At 49.7% G+C, this 21,487-nt stretch overlaps 2 protein-coding genes across 2 annotated transcripts in view; one reads left to right on the forward strand and one right to left on the reverse strand.

The window, feature by feature from the left end:
• Window positions 1-21,487, forward strand: part of LOC136993818 (uncharacterized) — a 487,107-nt gene that overhangs the window by 55,067 nt on the left and 410,553 nt on the right. The window lies entirely within an intron of this gene.
• Window positions 2,342-3,331, reverse strand: LOC136993820 (olfactory receptor 6F1-like). The gene has a single exon (XM_067308766.1). The coding sequence runs from the start codon at window positions 3,329-3,331 to the stop codon at window positions 2,342-2,344; it is 990 nt and encodes a 329-aa protein (XP_067164867.1).

The following is a 21,487-nucleotide window of genomic DNA, read 5'->3' on the forward strand; positions in this document are numbered from 1 at the left end:
GGACGCTGGATCCAGTGGATTTTTGAATAAAGGGATTCCTCCTTCCTGGTCCGCTGGAAGGGAGACTGCTGCGGTTCCCTGTTCCCTGGTCCTGCCAGCAGCGAGGCTGGGCATGTACTTCCAAGAGGCAAACACACGCTCTGTACAGACATGGTTGACCACCAAAGAATCACCTCCGGCAGGGGCACAGTACCTTTAGAGGCACCACGGAGACATGAGCAGCACTCATAAACATGAACGATACAAATGGCCTGGTCCTGTTCTTGCTCACCAGCTAATCAGACTCAGAGCTTGCAGGAGACCTCACACGCACCCTCGCATGGTGTCTCTGGTAGCTGGCTGCCTTGACCTCTGCAAGCCTTCCACACATGCACTCACGCAGAACAGCGAGCACGCTCACCCAGAAAAGAGCTAGGAAAAGGATTTAATACAATGATAGGCTACACTGCAGAGAGCAGGTACACAGCCTGGCCAGACAAGTGTCCCTGCCAGCAGCTTGCTTACACATGACTGGCCCCTTTTATTCCCTCTGCCTCCATTTTCCCATGCTGCTTCTTCCATGATGCAGCTTGATCCCTCCCTTTCTCCAGCTTTATCCCCTTTGAAATAAACAGCCCATCTCTAAGTACTTTTTTCTTCATTGGTGCCAGTTTTACTGCCTATGTACTCAAGTTTAATATTTCTGGTACTGTTAGCTAGGTAACCTCTGGTTCATATGGTGCTTCTGATATCGTTACCTCGGTACTGCTGGTGCTGCAAGAGTCTACTCCCCGGAGGATCCCCAATACGCCAGTTATGTGTGAAGCTTGTCCTTTTCTCATATAACTCTCCCTTAACCACCGCTGAAATCCAGCCATCCCTCACCGTGCTGTCTGGAACTTGGCAGGGTCTCATTCTGTTCCCTGCAGTGTCCAATGATTTCTCATAGCCACTAGTTTCTCACGCCCTGTTCAGTTATCTCAACCCCGAGGCAGAGCCTAGTCATCTGCCTGCATCCCCTAACCCTGTGTTGCTGGTGGAGCTGTGGGCCTGGATGGGAAGACCCAGGGCCACCACATCCTTCACTGTGATGCACAAGGACCCACCCAGAGCAAGATGACTGAGCTGCCCAAGAGTGCCCGGGTGCTCTGCTGGGCTGAGCTTTGGTCACCCAATATGCCATATCTTCCCTGGGGTCCCATGTGAGGAGACGGGCTGCAGAGATGAACTGGACCCAGTTTTCCTAAAAAGAGTTCCACATTGCAGAATTCCCTTTGGAAATGGGACACTCACACACAAAGTTTAAAAGAGATGTTAACAGTAAATCTGCTCCTCAGAAGCCCTAACAAAATGAAATGCTGATTAGAAACAACTGCAAAGGAGTAAAGCAATGGCAGTGCTTTCCCTTCCCCTGTGCTTTGTTTTTCCCTGTGGAATGCAAAATAGAAGGAGAAAAGGGATCTCGGTGTGCTGATTATTTCTCTAAAAGATGTTTCCTTTTATCACTTGTACATGCTTCTGCCTATCCCTTTGCCATGTAAAGATATGGATGGAGACAGAAGTGTAAAATAAGGGGGGAATATTTAATTTCATTGATGGTCAAGAAGAAAAAAGTGTGATAGAAGCATACATAGTTTATTTGAAAAAAATCTTGATGATGAAATAATCCTTCAGGAAAGAAAAGGAAGGTAGAAAATGCCTAATTATCCAAGAAGAAATACATTCTTTTTTTTTTTTTTTTCCTTCAGGAGAATGCATCCTGGAGTCACCAGTGGAGATAAAGCAGGGCTTTTAATAGTGGACAAACTGACAGTATGTTACGAAAATATGCATTTTAAAGAAATCTCCCTCCAAAGTGAATAAAAAAAGCTATAGTCTGCATGCTATCACTGGCAAATCAGTGAGGCTGTCTTCATCACACTAATGAAACTGAGAAGTGTATTATGGATTTGAATCCAATGAATCTGAACCCATTGTAATATCTGAGCTTAATTTTCGTGCTTAGCGTCTTCTCTTATTCAGGGAGAGAAGGTGTTTTGAGCTTTCCTCAACACCCCTTGGACATTGTCCCCAGAGTTTTCAGCTAAATTTCCTGAGATGACTTATGAAAACTTCCTTGTGTCACCATGCACTGGCAGTCTATGTCCCAGTCCTGTGTGAGTTCAATATTTTACTAATATTTTTTAGATTTTGTTTACAATAGCCCTCTGTAACCAAGACTCGCAATTCACGTTCCTTCCTTTCAACACTACAATCCAACAAGAAAATAAATCTCCTGAGGCACCTGTATTTAATAGCTATATATATATGTGTGTGTGATACAATACATGATACATAATTAGAATTGCTGTCATGAAAAGCATCATGACTGGGGGAAAAGCCAAATCTTTGCACGGCCAAGGGCTTCCTTCAGGGCCAGCTTCACAGTCTTGTTTCTGAAACTGTAGATGAAGGGGTTTAAGAAGGGGTACAGGACAGTGTTCAGCAAAGCTACAACTGTGTTAGTCTCCAAGGAAACCCTTTCTGAGGGCTGTGCATAGAGAACAATGCAGCTTCCATAGATAATGGCTAAGGCAGTGAGATGGGAAGAACATGTAGCAAAAGCTTTCTTCCTCCCAGATGCTGATGGCATGTGCAGAATACAGTGGAAGATGCGCACGTAGGACACCAGGATTAAACATAAGGAACCCAGCAATGCAAATGATATCAGAATGGAGTCTGCTTTCCAAAGCAGGCTGGTGTCAGAGCAGGACAGTTTGAATAAGGGGGAGTTGTCACAAAAAAAATGCTGGATCTTGTTGGGACCACAGAAGGTCAGCTTTGAGAGCAGGACCAGGCGGTAACTTGAGAGTGTGAAGCTTATGACCCAAGTAGCAACAACCACGTGGGTGCAGAGCTGCTGCTTCATGATGGCAGCATAATGCAAAGGCTGGCAGATGGCAATGTAGCGGTCAAAGGACATGACAACAAGGAGAGCAAACTCTGTACAACCCAGGGCAAAATAGAAATAGGACTGGGCAAAGCAGCTGCTAAATGGGATTGTTCTCCTTCCAGAGCTCAGAATCACCAACAGTTTGATGGTTGTGGAGGATGTGAACCAGATTTCCAGGAATGCCAGATTGCTGATGAAAAAGTACATGGGGGTTTGCAGGCGGTGATCCACACACACAAGGAAAATAATCGTTGTGTTCCTTGTCACTGTTGTCAGGTATATGAGTAGAAGGATCAGGGAGAGAAATGGCTGTAGTCTTTGATCAAGCCCTGAGAAACCCTCCAGGGTGAACTCAGCAACCACAGTTTCATTTCCTGCTCCCATGCCCAATTTCAGTACATCCTGCTGAGACAGGAGCATGAAGAAGCAAGTGTGAGAATTTCACAGTCTCGATGGGAGGGTAGATCCTTCCTTCTTTGCTCCCTTGCTTGCTTCCTATGTAACACAGACAGAAATATTCCTCTCAGCCATTCATCACACCCTGATTTCTCTGCTTCACATTTCACTGAGAGGCCTCAGAGATTTTACTGTCTTCTTTCTACCTTTTCCAGCCACTCACAAAGGATTCTTTCTCACGAGCACAGTATTGTAAAGAGGTTGTGAACTAGTTCATGCCATGCCTGGGAAATTCCCTGTTCACTTCGACCTATTGCAAACATCCATCACATCTGTGTTTCAAAAGCCAACCTAATCTCCCGGCAAAAATACTTACTATTATCTGCAGATGCCAGTCCATCCATGTAGATAAGCATGTTGAAAGTTATTCCTTCTACTTTTCAGTACTTGCCTTTTTTGACTTGGAACTTCTGTGAGGGTGTTGCTTTCAAAACAAGCCAGTACTGAGCATGTCTTCTGTAATCCCCTGCTTTCTTCCACATCTTCTTCCTCTCTGTTTCTCCAGAAGCATTGAGGAAACATTGTTATTAAAATTCCTGACCTAAATGCCTTGCTTTCCCTTTAGGGGAAGGGGGAAATCTTCTCCTCTTAAAGAACTTAAAGGCTGTCCTTTTGATTATTTGAAATAGGAAGGGTCTGGAACAACAACAAAAAAATACTAAGCAGGGTTATATTTTAGAAGTTGGGCACTTCGATTTGAGCAAGTTAGCTTCCTCCCATCTTGTCAGTGCAGAGAGAGAGAGAGAAGAGTGTCTGGAAGAGACTGGTAACACTTCTTTCACCTGTCAATTACAGTCTGGGAGGACCCAGCTCTCTCTTTGTTGACTATATAGGGACCAAGGGAAAACGAGTACAGGCACCAGCTACTCACAGACACCTCTAATGAAGTTGATGAAACTCACTATTTCTGTCTCCACCCTCTTAATTAATGTAGTAGCTAATTTCTTTTTCAAACCAAAGAACATGCCCAACAGAAGGAAGCCCAAGAAAAACCTAGGCAATAAATACTGACATTTTTCCCTCCACCTTTGCATTTGGATTTAGACATATAAAGGAAAGAAGCAGATGACTCCACAAATAGGATGCTTCAAGAGTGCAAGGGCAGGAGGAGGAGATGATGGGTTTCAAGCAGTGAAACAGAGGTTCTCCACAGACTGTGTTCTTAGTCTGCTGGATGTCACCTAAAATCATGCTTCTCCTGAATGTCCTTTCTTAGAGGAATCTGCAAAGCTGCTGAGAGCTTACAGCAAAGCAGCTTCTCTGCTCACCATGGGGGTAACCCTCTGGTGAACCCTTTTCTCAGGCTTTGGTTGGTGCACAGGATTTGCTGTATTCAGGCCCCACATAGCCAAAAATGGAGCTACCATATGCAATAGTGACTATGGCAGTGTGAGATATGCAGGTGAAGAAGGCTTCTTATGGCTTTCCCAGAGGGTATTCTCAGGACAGTGCATCTAGCACAGGCATCAGACACAGGGGTCAGTGTGAAGGAGCTCAGCAACATAGCGGAGAAGGGAACAAAGCTCATGTTTGAAGGTAGCTGGTGCCCATGCAGGCTGCGCTCATCAAAGGGATGAGGCCACAGAAGAAAGAGTCTCTTTACCGGGGACACAGGGTACCTTGGTATATAAGATGCGGGGCTGAGCAAGGATAGAGATGCCATCACCCAATGGGTAAAGATGAGTGTGGAGCACAACCAGAGCTTCATAAAGATGGTACAGTGCGATGGGTTGCAAATGGCCCCGCAGCAATCGAAAGACATCACAACAAGCAGGTTGAACTCAGCTGTGCCCAGGAAGATGGAAAGGAAGATCTGGAACCAGCAAGCAGCCATGGGATGGTCTTAATCTCCAAGATGAAGCCAACAAACCTTTTAGGGGCAAAGGGAACCAAATATCTAAGAAGGAGAAGCTGCTGGGGAAGAGATACGCTAGGGGTGGAACTGGTTGAGCCAAATGATGGCTATCATGACCATATTCCCCATGGCAGTTGAGCAGTCAGAAGTGACCTCACAAGGAAGAGCCAAGCCTTGTTCCTGCAGCTGGCCTATCAGGTACTCCAGCAGAAGTGACCTCAGAATCAACAGCCGAGCCACGTGCCTCCTCCAGGCCTGTCAGCTACTTATAAAGAATTAATTTGACACTGGTGATTTTCTGGCATAGCTCTCTTAGACACTACTGACCTCACTACCCACATCATGGCCACACAGCTATTGCCACCTGCAGCTCCCCCTGCCTTCTCCCAAGGCTGAGCCAGCTACTGAACAGCCTCCCTGACCCCCATCATACCCTCACAATGCTCATTGTGCAGCAAAACATTACGTACCATTATGTATCTGCTACTACCCCCAAAAAAGATTACCTTCTGCCTAGGTATTGCCTACACCTAATCTATGAGGTCATTTCTGTGTGAGGCCCTGATAGGCCAGTGCTAGGCCCATGGCTGCTGTTTGTGTTTGTGAGGTCACTTGTGTCTCAGTGCCTGATAGGCCAGTGCTGGTCATGTGACTGCAGTTTGTGGTTGTGAGGTCACTTGTGTCTCAGTGCCTGATAGGCCAGTGCTAGGCCCATGGCTGCTGTTTGTGGCTGTGAGGTAACTTGTGTCTCAGTGCCTGATAGGCCAGTGCTAGGCCCATGGGTGCTGTTTGTGGTTGTGAGGTGACTTGTGGCTCAGTGCCTGATAGGCCAGTGGTAGCTGCATGGCTGCTGTTTGTGGTTGTGAGGTCACTTGTGCCTCAGTGCCTGATAGGCCAGTGCTAGGTGCTTGACTGCTGTTTGTGGTTGTGAGGTCACTTGTGGCTCAGTGCCTGATAGGCCAGTGCTAGGCCCATGGCTGCTGTTTGTGGCTGTGAGGTCACTTGTGCCTCAGTGCCTGATAGGCCAGTGCTGGTCATGTGGCTGCTGTTTGTGTTTGTGATGTCACTTGTGGCTCAGTGCCTGATAGGCCAGTGCTGGTCATGTGACTGCTGTTTGTGTTTGTGAGGTCACTTGTGTCTCAGTGCCTGATAGGTCAGTGCTAGGCCCATGGCTGCTGTTTGTGGCTGTGAGGTCACTTGTGCCTCAGTGCCTGATAGGCCAGTGTTGGTCATGTGGCTGCTGTTTGTGGTTGTGAGGTCACTTGTGGCTCAGTGCCTGATAGGCCAGTGCTAGGTGCTTGACTGCTGTTTGTGGTTGTGAGGTCACTTGTGTCTCAGTGCCTGATAGGCCAGTGCTAGGTGCTTGACTGCTGTTTGTGGTTGTGAGGTCACTTGTGGCTCAGTGCCTGATAGGCCAGTGCTAGTTGCCTGGCTGCTGTTTGTGGTTGTGAGGTCACCTGTGCCTCAGTGCCTGATAGGCCAGTGCTAGGCCCATGGCTGCTGTTTGTGGTTGTGAGGTGACTTGTGGCTCAGTGCCTGATAGGCCAGTGCTGGTCATGTGCCTGTAGTTTGTGGTTGTGAGGTCCCTTGTGGCTCAGTGCCTGATAGGCCAGTGCTAGGCCCATGGCTGCTGTTTGTGGTTGTGAGGTCACTTGTGTCTCAGTGCCTGATAGGCCAGTGCTGGTGATGTGGCTGCTGTTTGTGGTTGTGATGTCACTTGTGGCTCAGTGCCTGATAGGCCAGTGCTGGTGATGTGGCTGCTGTTTGTGGTTGTGAGGTCACTGGTGCCTCAGTGCCTGATAGGCCAGTGCTAGGCCCATGGCTGCAGTTTGTTTTTGTGAGGTCACTTGTGGCTCAGTGCCTGATAGGCCATTGCTGGTCATGTGGCTGCAGTTTGTGGTTGTTAGGTCACTTGTGTGTCAGTGCCTGATAGGCCAGTGCTATGCCCATGGCTGCAGTTTGGTTTTGTAAGGTCACTTGTGGCTCAGTGCCTGATAGGCCAGTGCTGGTCATGTGGCTGGTGTTTGTGTTTGTGAGGTCACTTGTGGCTCAGTGCGTGATAGGCCAGTGCTAGGCCCATGGCTGCTGTTTGTGGTTGTGAGGTCACTTGTGCCTCAGTGCCTGATAGGCCAGTGCTGGTGATGTGGCTACTGTTTGTGGCTGTGAGGTCTCTTGTGGCTCAGTGCCTGATGGGCCAGTGCTGGTTATGTGGCTGCTCTTTGTGGTTGTGAGGTCACCTGTGGCTCAGTGCCTGATGGGCCAGTGCTGATCATTTGACTGCTGTTTGTGTTTGTGAGGTCACTTGTGTCTCAGTGCCTGATAGGCCAGTGCTAGTTGCATGGCTGCTGTTTGTGGTTGTGAGGTCACTTGTGGCTCAGTGCCTAATAGGCCAGTGCTGGTCATGTGGCTGCAGTTTGTGGTTGTGAGGTCCCTTGTGGCTCAGTGCCTGATAGGCCAGTGCTAGTTGCATGGCTGCTGTTTGTGGTTGTGAGGTCACTTGTGGCTCAGTGCCTGATAGGCCAGTGCTAGGCCCATGGCTGCTGTTTGTGGTTTGTGAAGGCTGGAAATTCCACCTGAAGGCTGGAAATGCATCCTTACAGGAGTAGAAATAATTATCGGTACAGGGAACGTGCACCCTACCAGAGCTGTAAGTAGTCTAGCAAGCAGTGCTGGTTTGAACCGGTGGCTTGCTGCTTTCCCAGAGAAATACAATCTGACAACGGATCACATTTGAGGAATAAAGAAGTGCAAACCTGGTGTGCTTCAAATGGAGTTCGGCAGACTTTCCACCTATCGTATTGATCTCAAAGTAGTGGGGTAGTAGAAAGATGGAAAGGACAACGGAAACAACAGCTACACCAGAGTGACTCTTCTTTCGTAGAATACTTCTAAGTGGGGATCCCGGTTGTGGGAGGTTGGCTAAATGAGTGACAAACACCCATGGGAAGTCTCATAGATAAGGCGTTTGCATCATGAATTCCTGTTAAAACAGAAGTGAAACTCTCTCAAAGTTCTGGAGATGAGGTTGTGGTTAAACACCCAACTCAGGGATCAGTCAGGGTGACTCTGCTGTTTTACAAAGGAAAAGCAGTATGGGATGCTGTAGACACTAAAGGAAGCAAGTGAACCATAAGTGAGGCTTGGATGATGTCCGAGACCTAAGTGTCTTCTCTTGCAGTGAAGCGTGGTGTTACCTTCTCACTGTGGGAACACTGATAACTGCAACAGACACCTGAAACCTGTCTCTCACAGGTTCTGCCTTTTCACATGGCCCATGGGAGAACTCAAGTATTGAAGGTAAGTCGCAACCCATCTTTAAAACTACAGTAACAAGAGGAATACCAGCTGTAATAGCACGAGGTCAAGGACTGAGAGGAGGCAATAATGTTACACTAACTATGATTACATTTAACTATATTTACATTTACATTTAACTATATTTTCATTTAACTATAGTTACATTTATGTCCAAATGTAACTATGTGTAATAACACACTGGATGGGAAGCTGCAGGCGGTTTGCAGTAGAGTGAAATGGGTACTACAGACATGAAAAGCAGCATTTGCCATAGTAATGTGACTTATATTTTTGACCAAATCGCCAGGCAGACTTACTGGTTAACTTCTCACTTGACTAAACAAATGATGTGTTATTTTTGCACCATTTAATACATCAGTAACACTTGGAGTAACCTTCCCTCAACTCAACAACTTTGGCAAACAAAACACCAAGGTTACTCAACATCTGTCTAAAACGGGAACATGCTTAGAAGAAAGAAAAGGAACAATGATATATGATAATAATGAGCACATTCTGTTAGTAAAAGTGGAAAGCGGCCTTACTGAACATCACGAGTATGATATCTTTAAAGGTTTTTCCCCCAAAACTACCAGTGTTTTGTGACCGATGTTACATCCTGTGCCCGTACTGTTAATGATCCCTGTATTGATCCCCACCTCTCCTTATGCCAGGGATCCAGCCCCAGCCTGGCAGTGGGACGCTGGCCTCCCCCCAGCCTGTTCCCCCCGTGCCCCTTCCCCCTCTTGGGGGGCTGGAGGTGCCCCAGCCCAGGGCAGCTGGCCAGCACCAGGGCTGGGACAGGGCACGGGGGGACAGGGAGTGTGGAGGGCAGTGAGAGAAGGCAAGCAGGCCTGCTTGGGGCCCCACTGCTGGGCTGGGGAGGGCTGAGGCCTCTGGGGCTGGCCGGGCTCCAGATGCTGCGTCAATGTCAGCTCCGTGCTAGGAACATCAGGGTTTCTGCCCTTTGCAGAGGAGCAGCCTGTGGTGGAGGCCCCTCCATCCAGCACTTGTGAGCTGCATGTGGAGTGCTATGTCCAGTTGTGGCTCCCCCAGGCAAGAAGGATGGTGAGAGATGGGAGTGAGAGCAGCAGAGGCCAGAATGATGGTTTGGGCCTGGAGCCCATCAGGCATTAGGAGATGCTGAGAGACCTGGGTGTGTTGAGCCTGGAGAAGGGAAGGCTCAGGGGAGAGGTTGTTGCTGTTTACAGTGACCAAATGGGAGGATATCAAGAAATCAGAGCCAAGCTCTGCTAGAAAATGCCCAGTGGAAGGACAAGAGGCAACAGGCACAAGCGGCAGCAGAGGGAATTCCACTTGAAAGAAGGAAAAACATTTTCTCCTTAAGGGATCAAACCAGTTCAGCCCCTCCCCGGCTCTCCCCACCTCCTCTGCCCTCTCCCCAGCCCAGCCTAGCAGAGCAGCCCAGGCTGGGGGTGGAACCACAGCAGCACCTGCCACAGGGTGCTGCAGTGCTTTGGGCACTCACAGCACAGCCGCAGCCCCCCTGAAGGGCACAGCAGCTCCTGGGGGGCAGAGAGGGATGTCACCCTGTCTCCACTGCTCTCTCATCTGGGAGACCTTAACCTGGACTACATGCAGCCACTCTGTACCAGCCCCTCTCCCCAGGAGGGCACAAGAGTCCTGGTCCCAGGGCTCCTCAAGCAACTCCAGTTGCTCCAGCAATGCAGCAGCCTGCCCTGAGTTGACACATATAGAAAGAAGCTTTCATTTATTTTTCCCCCCAAGCACACAATTGCTCCTTTACTCTTCTCCAGACATGAGATGAATTCAAACATTTGAGTACAAACATGATTATCACAGACAGAACACCCAAAGCACAAGAGCTGAGTAAAGAGAGGTGGGCAGCTTATTGCTGCTAAAATATTAGCAACTGAATCAGTTTCTTCAGTGCCTCCTTGAGCTCCTTGTTCCTCATGCTGTAGATGAGGGGGTTCACCGCTGGAGGCACCACCGAGTACAGAACAGCCAGCACCAGATCCAGAGCTGGGGAGGAGATGGAGGGGGGCTTCAGGTAGGCAAACATTGCAGTGCTGATGAACAGGGAAACAACAGTCAGGTGAGGGAGGCACATGGAAAAGGCTTTGTGCCTGCCCTGCTCAGAGGGGATCCTCAGCACAGCTGTGAAGATCTGCACATAGGACAGCACAATGAAAACAAAACACCCAAAAGCTAAACAAACACTAACCACAAGAACCCCAACTTCCCTGAGGTAGGAGTCTGAGCAGGAGAGCTTGAGGATCTGGGGAATTTCACAGAAGAACTGGCCCACAACATTGCCTTGGCAGAGTGGTATTGAAAAGGTATTAGCAGTGTGCAGGCCAGTATAGAGAAAAGTAGTGCCCCAGGCAGCTGCTGCCATTTTGACACAAGCTCTGCTGCCCATGAGAGTCCCGTAGTGCAGGGGTTTGCAGATGGCAACAAAACAGTCATAGGCCATGACAGTGAGAAGACAATACTCTGCTGAAAATAAGAAAAAGAAGAAAAAGACTTGGGCAGCACATCCCAAGTAGGAAATGGCCCTGGTGTCCCACAGAGAATTGGCCATGGATTTGGGGACAGTGGTGGAGATGGAGCCAAGGTCGAGGAGGGAGAGGTTGAGGAGGAAGAAGTACATGGGTGTGTGGAGGCGGTGGTCACAGGCTACAGCTGTGATGATGAGGCTGTTGGCAAGGACAGCAGCCAGGTAGATGCCCAGGAAGAGTGAGAAGTGCAAGAGCTGCAGCTCCCATGTGTCTGCAAATGCCAGGAGCAGGAACTCATTGAGGGAGCTGCCGTTGGACATTTTCTCCTTTGGGGCCAGGAGGCCTGTCCAAAGAAGAAAAGAAAGTAAAAAGTTAGAGCAGGCTTCTCTGAGCAAATCCCTTTCCACTCCTCATAGTACCCCCCACACTTCCTCTGTCCTTTACCTTCTTTCAGCTCCCTTTCCGGAGCTCTGGTCTGTGCTGGCTGAGTGGGCCATGTGCAGCAGGGGCCTCTGCCCATAGCTCCAGAGAAGTCGGTTCTGCTTTGCCACAGGTGCAAATGGAGGTGTCAAACAGGCCCAGGGATTTGGTGGGATACCTGGGAACAGGTACTGTGAGCTGGGTGGAGGGGACTTGGTCCAGTGCCCCAGTGGGAATATTCTCTATTCACCATAATGAGAGCGGATTACAGCACTCATGCCAGCTATCTCGGAAAGAGAAGCCCCTTGTGAGGGATTCATCCCCCCCAACCTTGCCCTCTCGAACAGAGATGTCTGTATCTGAGTCAGTCACACCAACTCCCACTCTAGCAAGGGTGAGAAACAGGCAAGTGAAGGCAGGGGGTGACCTGACTTTTTCTAGACATCTTCATTCCAATGAGATAGACCATCTCCTCACATCAATTTACCATCTGTGCTCTCTCTCTAGGAACTGTAGTGGGAATGGCAAGTGACTGGTTCTGATGTACACATCCTGCAGCAAATTATGGCCACCCCTTGTGTGGAAGGGCTGTTCAACATTTTGATACCTATTATCTCCAGAAAATAATCTGCAGCAGAGGAGTCCGATTATATATTGATGTAGATTTTAGATGGCTCCATTACACTGTGGGACCCTTCTTTGACAGGGTAGAAATCTTTGGCATTTCAATTGCTTTCAGCATGAGCACTTGTGCATCCCAAGAAGAAAAAAGGGCTCACTGTGACTTTGTTCAGAGTCACAGCCCCTAACTTGCCCCTAACTGCTCTGCACTTGTACCTCTCAGCTAAAGGACACTCACACTCACAAGTTCCTCTCAGAAAAAAAAGGACTGAGCTGAGAGCAGAGGACTCCAGTTTTAAAGGGAAGATTTCCAAATTCTTCTCTCTCAGCCCAGATGCGGAGAGAGTGATGAAGAGTGTGACAAGGTTTCTGACTCAGAGGATCAGACCAAGGACTCTCACAGAAATGCTACAGGAAAGTTGTGCTGTTCTGGAGGACAGCTTGCAGCTTGGCAGGACACCCCAGAGAAACCGTCAAGGGTCCTAAAGATGGGCTCTCCTTAAGAGGTAGACAGCTCATGAAGAGTCAGTTCTCTCTTTTAAGAGAGAGGCAGATCAAAAAGTCTGTGAGAAACCTCAGCAAGTCCCTTCCTCCCCACTTCAGCCTACAGACAGCACCAGCATCACCTTTATGGCTTCATCAGGGTTTTTCCGATCTGCTCCTTAGGACCTGCAAGCACAGAGATGCTCCTGGCCAGGACCCTGACCTAGGAGGTTTCTGTAGAGCAGAACTGAGCACACAGAGGGTGAGATGGGATCTGTGAGCACTAAGTGGGAAAAGACGTTGGGACAGAGAAAAATGCTCTTGGCAGGAACAACTCTAGGCAGCAGGGATGGGCAGGGAATGATAGAGAATTGCTAATGGATACATCATGGAAGGATAGATACGAGCAAGTCATGGTCAGTCATGCAACACCGAAGCCTTCCCCAGTGTGCTCAGGTCTGCCTTGCAGCAACCTCCCAGCAGCAGGGCACTTTCCAGGGGCATCCCTCTGTGTGCAGGTGAGAAGGGGCAGGTCCCTGAGGAGGCCACCATCAAAGGGGAATTTGGTGCTGTCTGTAGACTAAGGGGTTGGTGAAGGGTCTTCCAGAAGTTCCTAGCAGAACTCCTGATTGTTAATTAAAACTGTTAATGAGTCTCAGTCCCTTGTCAGGCCCTAAATGTGACAGCTCCATTTCCATTTTCCCCTTGCCAGGTGGAAGGAAACTTAAAGCACTATTTCAGGGAATTGCCTTTTCTTTCACTAAACACCTGCCTTCACCTTCCTTTTGAAAAGTCCCCTCTGAAATGTCCTGTGCATGAGCTAGAGCTGTGAGCAGCCCTGACCCACGCAGCATCCTTTCAACAAGGAGAATGAACCTGCCCGGATGGGGGCTGATCCTTCCACCCAGACTTTCTCCCCACAGTACCATGAGGAGTTCCCCGGGCAGGCTGAGTGCTGACCCTCGCAAGTGGCAGAGTCACTTCCCTGGGCACACAGCACCCTGCGGTGCAGGGCACTGCTCAGAATTAGAGCCCTGGACAGACTTGTGTGCACGACCCAGCTTCACACCCCTGCAGCGTCCCTGGGAGAAGGTAGCAGCATGTCCTGTCCCTCTGACGGTGTGGCAGGGAATCTGTACTCTAAAGAACCTCCTTCTCCTCTGCACTGGAGAAGCCAGGAGTGTGATCCTTAAAAAAAAAAAAAAAGTCATGGGATGGAATGGGTTTAGAAGATCCCTCCAGCACCGCTCTCCAGCCAGAGACTTACCGTGTAAAGGGCTCTTAAAGTTTCTTCCACAGTGAACTCTCCTCTGTCCTCCTGCTCCAGACTGCCTTTCACTTCTCTCTGTCTTCTCTCATCTTGTCAGCAACAGCAGGCAGTGCCCGGAGCCCTGCTGCTCTTTGCAGAGGAGCTGCTCCTGGACACAGCTGTCTCTCAGCAGTGCTGCCAGGTTGCCATGAGCTCCCTCTGTCCCAGGAGCCTGGGCCTGTCAGGACCAGAGGCCCAGCTGCAAGCATGAATTTCTCTGTCCCCTGCACTCCCTCCTCCTGGGAAATGTTCACTGAAGTAGACAAAATAATCACTGATGGTCCCTCTCTAAACACTGAAGGGAGACTGATCCAGCATTGCAATTTTTTTCATCAGAGGATGGTTATCTGTGAAAAGTGGAAATGTCCCATTCTGGAAGCCCCTATTCCCATCTCTTAACTAGGCAGGACACCTAGAAAAGAAGAGGCAAGAAGAGAGCTGATTTACCCATGATTCAGATGAGTCAATCTAGGCATCTCATGCTGATTTAGAAGCCCCTGAGCTGGAGTGAGGTTCAGCTCTCTCCTGTGAACGCCAGAAATATACGGGAGGTGGGATTCCCCTTGCCCAAGCTGAAGTGTGCACAACATAGATGCCTGCAGGCAAGCTCCTTGTTTAAGTTCTCATTATAATCACTGGAGATGGAGGGTGGGAGCCAGTTGCCCACACACAAACACCTGGTGACATCTGCAGAGACAGAGGTGGTCCAAGACATGTGCCAGTGTCTGCTTGCTCTGATGGAGCAAGTGTGAGACCCACATCCTTCATCAGGTGAGGGCCAGGTGGGGAATTTCTTTGGCCATCTGAAATGACCCTCGATGCCTACTGCTACTACTAGAGCACCACTCACCGTCAAGCTGAGGATCAAGCAGATCCCTACAGTGCAGACAGCTAATGCAATTCAGTGCAGACCCTTGATTTAATGACATAAAAATAGGCTGGCAGGGCCATGTCAGATGCCTGGGATTTCTTCCACAACCGCATGTTTCTAGCAGATACAGCATGGGACCTATAGGAAAACCATGTCTTTCTGGAGTGGTTACTGGGCAAGTGCCCCAGGGCCTCTCGGGTTTCCTGCCTGTGCCCAAACATCTTAATCCTACCTCTGTCTTTAGGCAAAGTCCATCATGTCTACATCCAAGCGTGTTGCATAAATGGGAGGCACATCACACCAAGGTCTCCACTCACGTCCCTGCACTCTTAAAAGCTTCCAGCTCTCCTTTCCCTGAACCTCTTCTCACCTCCAGATGATATGAACAGGGACTGTGGTAATGATGTCCACAGGGTGGCTGCATCACAGGCTGTCCAGGCCCAGGGACTTCTTCAGTGGCACCTTGTCCTTCCTGGAGATCAGTTCACCTCTGTCACAGGCCCCAAGGTGCTGCAGAGTCAGTTCAGGCAGCAAACACCTCTCCTGCCATTTCTGCACAGCCCAGCTCTGTTTCTCCCTGGCCTCAGATACTGCAGGGTTTGCTGTCTCAGTGGGAACCTCCTTTCACCATTACATTGCCACCTGCTATCTATGCCAGCATGTCCCTGCACTGAAGTGGGCCATTGCACATACGGTGTCCTTAACTCTTGGTAACATGGCTCACCATGAGCAATCTACACTCTGTGCCACAGCTGAGGCTCTGCGACCCAAATATGTGCAAGTGAATGCAGCCTGGGGCACAGACAGGAGCAGATGGAGATGCGCAAGTTGTCACAGGACTGAAACATGGTTGGAATAACTGAGATGTGGTGGGATCGCTCACATGACTGGAGGGCTATGCTGGTTGGGTACAAGGTATTCAGGAGAGACTGTGAGGGAAGACGAGGAGGGGGGATGCCCTTTGTGTGAAGGGGCAGCTCAGATGTATGGAGCTCTTCCCTGGGATGGAAAAGGGGCTGTGTGAGAGCTTGTTGGTGAGCCGGAAAGTAAGGGTGACATTATGATGGGAGCTACAGACCACCTGATGTGAGTGAGGAGGTGGATGCAATCTCCTTCAAGCAACCTGAAGAAGTCTGTGGGTCACAGGCCCTGGTTCTTATGGGGAGAGCTTAATCTCCCTGACATTCACTGGAAGGACAAACAGCAGAGTGCAAGGAGTCCAGGAGGTTTTTGGAAGGTGTCAGGGACAACTTCTTGGCACATCTGCCAGATGGGCCAAGAAGGGTGATGCTTTCCTGCATGAGGAAATTGCAAATGAAGAGGAACTGAGCAGGGATGGGAAAGTCAGTGTCTGCCTTGCCTGCAGTGACCAATAGTGTAGTCCCAGATCCTGAAGGGATTAAGGAAGGACAGCAGCAGAGTACAGACCCTGGACTTCAGAGGAGCAGACTTTGGCCTCTTCAGGGGCCTGGTGGGGAATCCCATGGGAGGCAGCTCTGAAGGGCACAGGAGGTCATGAAAGCCAGCAGGTCTTTAAGGACAGCATTCACCAAGCACAAGAATGGTCCATCCCAATACTCAGTAAAGCTAGTAGACGTGTCAGGGGACCAGCTTGGCTAAACAGGGAACTCACACCTGAGCTCCATGACCATAAGGCAGCGTACGGGAAGCGGCAGGAGGGAGAGGCTGCAAAGGAGGAATTTAGAAATATTGTCCAGCGAAGCAGAGATGGTGTCAGGGAAGACAAAGCTTCCCTAGGATTGACACTTGCAGGGGATGAAAAGGGCATGAGGAAGAGCTGCTACTGCTTCAGTAAGAAGAAAAAGGAGAAGGTGGGCTCACTGCTGAATGGGGCAGGGAATCTAGTAACAGCAGATGCAGAGAGGTCTGAAGAAATCAATGCCTTGTCAGCTTCTGTTTTAAAAAACAAGGTCTCCCAGACTGTTGTGCCTGGAGTCAGGACTCCTGAGGAGAAAAACAACCAGCAGTGGATGACGTTAGCGAGAACAAACTATGCAAGTCAGTGGGGTTGGATGGGCTGCATACGAGGGTGCTGTGAGAGCTGATTGCTGTCAAAGCAAGGCCACTCGCTATCATCTTTGAGAGGTTGTGTAGACTGGGCGAGGTCCCAATAACTTGAGAAAGGCAAAAGTTACATCCATCTTCAAAAAAGGCCAAAAGGACAACCTGGGAAGCTGCAGGCAGTTCAGCCTCTCTTTGGTGAGGAGCATGTCATGGAGTGAATCCTCTTGGATCACATTTCTGGGCACATGAAGGAGAAGAAGGTGATAGGGAACAGTCAGCACGGATTTACCCAGGGTAGATTGTGCCTCACCAGCATGATTGACTTCTATGATTAAATAACTGTATCTGCGGCTGGAGAAGAGTAAATGACTTTTATCTGGACTTTAGCAAGGTGTTTGACACTGTGTCCCACAATGTTCTTGTATGCAGGTTAGAACCTTACTGTCTAGAGGGAGAGACAACCAGATGGGTAGAAAGCTGCTTGGATGATGAGGCTCAGAGGGCAGTGGTGAATGGGTAGTACTCTTCCTGGAGCCAAGAGAGCAGTGGAGCACCACTGATCCCTCCAGGAACCAGTGCTGTTTATCATCTATATTAGTGACACAGAGGAGCAACACTCGCCATGCTGAAAGGGGGACACCAGTCATATGCTTGAGGGCTGCCATTCAGAGGGCCATAGACAGGCAGGAGGAATAAGCTTCAGAAACCACTAAATTCAGCAAGGACAAAGGCCAGGTCTTGCACCTGGGATAGACCAACATCCCACGGTGTTACAAGCTGGGGCCTGAGTGCCTGGGGAGCAGCTCTGTGGAAAAGGACCTGAGGGTCCTGGTGGACAGGAGGCAAAATATGAGCCAGAATCATTCCCTGGCAGCAAAGAAGGCCAAAAAGCACTGTGGGCTGTATGACCAGGAGCACAGCCAGGAGGTGGAGGGAAATGATGATCCCCTTCTAGTCAGTATTCATTAGACCACGTCTAGAATGCTGCATCCAGTTTGGGTCCCCAGAAGAAGAAAGAGGTTGGCAACTGGAAGTGAGTTTGGCAGAGGGCCCTCAAGATAGCTTTCCCCATAGGTGCTGGTTTGTGTTTTGTGTTTTTTCCTTTTTTTTTTGACACAGAGGAACTGAAGGCCCTTGAGAAACTTGGGTGATTTGGACAACAGACACCTCATGAAGATTTACAAGAGAAGTGTCAAGTCCTGTGAGTAGGGAGGAATAACTGCACCCATGAGGAGAGGTTGAGGGACCTGGGCTTCTTTAGCCTGGTGAAGTGGAGGTGAAGGACAGGAGAGTAGGAGCCTGTGAGTGCTTGAAGGGTGGTTTCAGAGACAATGGAGCTTTTCTTGGTAGTGGGAAGCAGCATGAGAAGGGGAAACAGCCACAAACAGCAGCTTGTGGGGTTCAGATGTAACGTTAGGAAAAGGGAATGTCACTTGAAGGATAGTGCTGTGGTGCCACAGGTCACCCAGAGGGAGTCTGTGATCATCCCCTGGCTTTGTGTTTCGAGGAAAACCAAGTGAGGACAGAGAGACATGAGTGGGGGTGGGGAGATCCATGGGTGAGAGCAAGGTGGCAAAGCATGTTGGGTGTCTGCAGTCTGCAGGGAAACAGACACAGGTGTGGGACAGCGTAGGACAGCCTGTGGTGGAGACAGTCATGGGCATTGCCAAGGCTGAAAGATGCCAACAAAAATGAGTTCTTTGTCCTCTTGGCTATGGCTGTTGTCCCTGCCACTGAGGCCCTCAAGAAGATCCTTCCTTAAAGCACTGTGACCTCGCTGCCTTCTTGTCCCCGGGGACTCAGGAGGTGCTGTATCGTTGACCTGCACTCAGCATTGCACACCCCCACCCACACACTGCCCCCAGGAAGAGCCCTCAGCAAAGCGTGAGGGAAAGGATCACCCTACTCAGGACTGGGTGTCAGTGCCTGGCCATTCTTCTTGACAAAACTCATCCAGGTTTACTTGGCCTCAGAGCCACCTGCACATTGCCTTTGCCTACCTGCAGTCAGGCCTCCAACTTTCTGCTCTCATCAGCCCCTGGGGAGCCTTCTTTGGTAACAACCCTCAGTGGGACCCATTAACACTCCAAGAAACTTTGGGATTTACTTCTGATCTTAACTTCTTGAGAGGCTTGTTCAATCTCATCTCAGTACCTGAGGTTCATGAACTCAGCAACAAATACATTCGAGAGGCCATTAAAAGGCAAAAAGCCCTAACAAGGCATGTCACTCTTCATAATTTTCTTCAGTTCTTCAATTCTTGTGTGGCTAATTGGAGAGGATTCAGGAGTGTATTTACAAGAGCAAGATTTCCTGGAGATTCCTGCAGAGCATTGGTGACAACTTCTTGACACAGGTGGTGGAGGAGCCAACAAGGAGAGGTGTGCTGCTGGACCTCGTACTAACAAACAAAGAAGGACTGGTGGAAGATGTGAAGGTTGGGGGCTGCCTTGGCTGCAGTGACCATGAGATGGTGGAGTTCAGGATCCTGCGAGGAGGCAGCAGGGCACCAAGTAGGATCGCAACCCTGGACTTCAGGAGAGCAAACTTTGTCCTCTTCAGGGACCTACTTGGAGGAATCCCATGGGTGAGGGCCCTGGAAGGAAGGAGTGTTCAAGAGAGTTGGTTAATATTCAAACATCACTTCCTCCAGGCTCAAGAGCGGTGCATCCCTATGAGTAGGAAGTCAAGCAAAGGAGGTAGGAGACCTGCATGGATGAGCAAGGAGCTCCTGGCAAAACTCAACCAGAAGAAGGAAGTCTACAGAAAGTGGAAAGGGGGACAGGCCACTTGGGATGAATATAGGAATGTTGTCAGAGTATGCAGGGATGCGACGAGGAAGGCTAAGGCCCGTTTGGAATTAAATCTGGCTAGAGATGTCAAGGACAACAAGAAGGGCTTCTTCAAATACATCAGCAGCAAGAGGAAGACTAGGGAAAATGTGGGCCCTTTGCTGAATGGGGTGGGTGCCCTGGTGACGAAGGATGCAGAGAAGGCAGAGTTACTGAATGCTGCCTTTGCTTCAGTCTTTACTGCTCAGGCCAGCCCTCAGGAACCCCAGACCCTGGAGGCAAGAGAGAAAGTCTGGAGAGAGGAAGACTTTCCCTTGGTGGAGGAGGAGTGGGTTAGAGATCATTTAAGCAAACTTGACACCCACAAATCCATGGGCCCTGATGGGATGCACCCACGAGTGCTGAGGGAGCTGGCGGACATTATTGCTAAGCCACTCTCCATCATCTTTGAAAGGTCATGGAGAACAGGAGAGGTGCCCGAGGACTGGAAGAAAGCCAATGTCACCCCAGTCTTTAAAAAGGGCAAGAAGGAGGACCCAGGGAACTACAGGCCAGTCAGCCTCACCTCCATCCCTGGAAAGGTGATGGAGCAGCTCATCCGGGAGGCCATCTCCACGCATGTGGAGGAAAAGAAGGTGATCAGGAGTAGTCAGCATGGCTTCACCAAGGGGAAATCATGCCTAACCAATCTGATAGCCTTCTATGATGGAATGACTGGCTGGGTAGATGAGGGGAGAGCAGTGGATGTTGTCTACCTAGACTTCAGCAAGGCTTTTGACACTGTCTCCCATAGCATCCTCATAGACAAGCTCAGGAAGTGCGGGTTAGATGAGTGGACAGTGAGGTGGATTGAGAACTGGCTGAATGGCAGAGCTCAGAGAGTTGTGCTCAGTGGCACAGAGTCTAGTTGGAGGCCTGTAGCTAGCGGTGTCCCCCAGGGGTCAGTCCTGGGTCCAGTCTTGTTCAACTTCTTCATCAATGACCTGGATGAAGGCACAGAGTGCACCCTCAGCAAGTTTGCTGACGATACCAAACTGGGAGGAGTGGCCGATACGCCAGAGGGCTGTGCTGCCATTCAAAGAGACTTGGACAGGCTGGAGAGGTGGGCAGAGAGGAACCTCATGAAATTCAACAAAGGGAAGTGCAGGGTCCTGCACCTGGGGAGGAATAACCCCATGCACCAGTACAGGTTGGGGGTTGACCTGCTGGAAAGCAGCTCTGCTGAGAAGGACCTGGGAGTGCTGGTGGACACCAAGTTAAGCATGAGGCAGCAATGTGCCCTTGTGGCCAAGAAGGCCAATGGTATCCTGGGCTGCATCAGAAAGAGTGTTGCCAGCAGGTCGAGGGAGGTGATTCTCCCCCTCTACTCAGCCCTGGTGAGGCCACATCTAGAGTACTGCGTCCAGTTCTGGGCTCCCCAGTACAAGAGGGATGTGGCACTACTGGAGCAAGTCCAGCGAAGGGCCACAAAGATGATTAGGGGACTGGAGCATCTCTCTTATGAGGAAAGGCTGAGAGAGCTGGGCCTGTTTAGCTTGGAGAAGAGAAGGCTGAGAGGAGATCTTATCAATGTGTTCAAGTATCTGAAGGGAGGGTGTCGAGAGGATGGGGCCAGACTCTTTTCAGTGGTGACGAGCGACAGGACACGAGGCAATGGGCACAAACTGAAACACAGACACTTCCATCTGAACATGAGGAAAAACTTTTTCACTGTGAGGGTGACAGAGCACTGGAACAGGTTGCCCCGAGAGGTGGTGGAGTCTCCTTCTCTGGAGATATTCAAAATGCGCCTGGATGCAATCCTGTGCAATGTGCTGTAGGTGACCCTGCTTGAGCAGGGGGGTTGGACTAGATGATCTCCAGAGGTCCCTTCCAACCTCAGTGATTCTGTGATTCTGTGATTCTGTGATTTCAATGAGCACCTGAAAAAGAAGGGATTTCTGCTTTTTAAGCTCTCTTTA

This window comes from Apteryx mantelli, chromosome 20, assembly GCF_036417845.1.
Source record: "Apteryx mantelli isolate bAptMan1 chromosome 20, bAptMan1.hap1, whole genome shotgun sequence".
NCBI lineage: Eukaryota > Metazoa > Chordata > Aves > Apterygiformes > Apterygidae > Apteryx > Apteryx mantelli.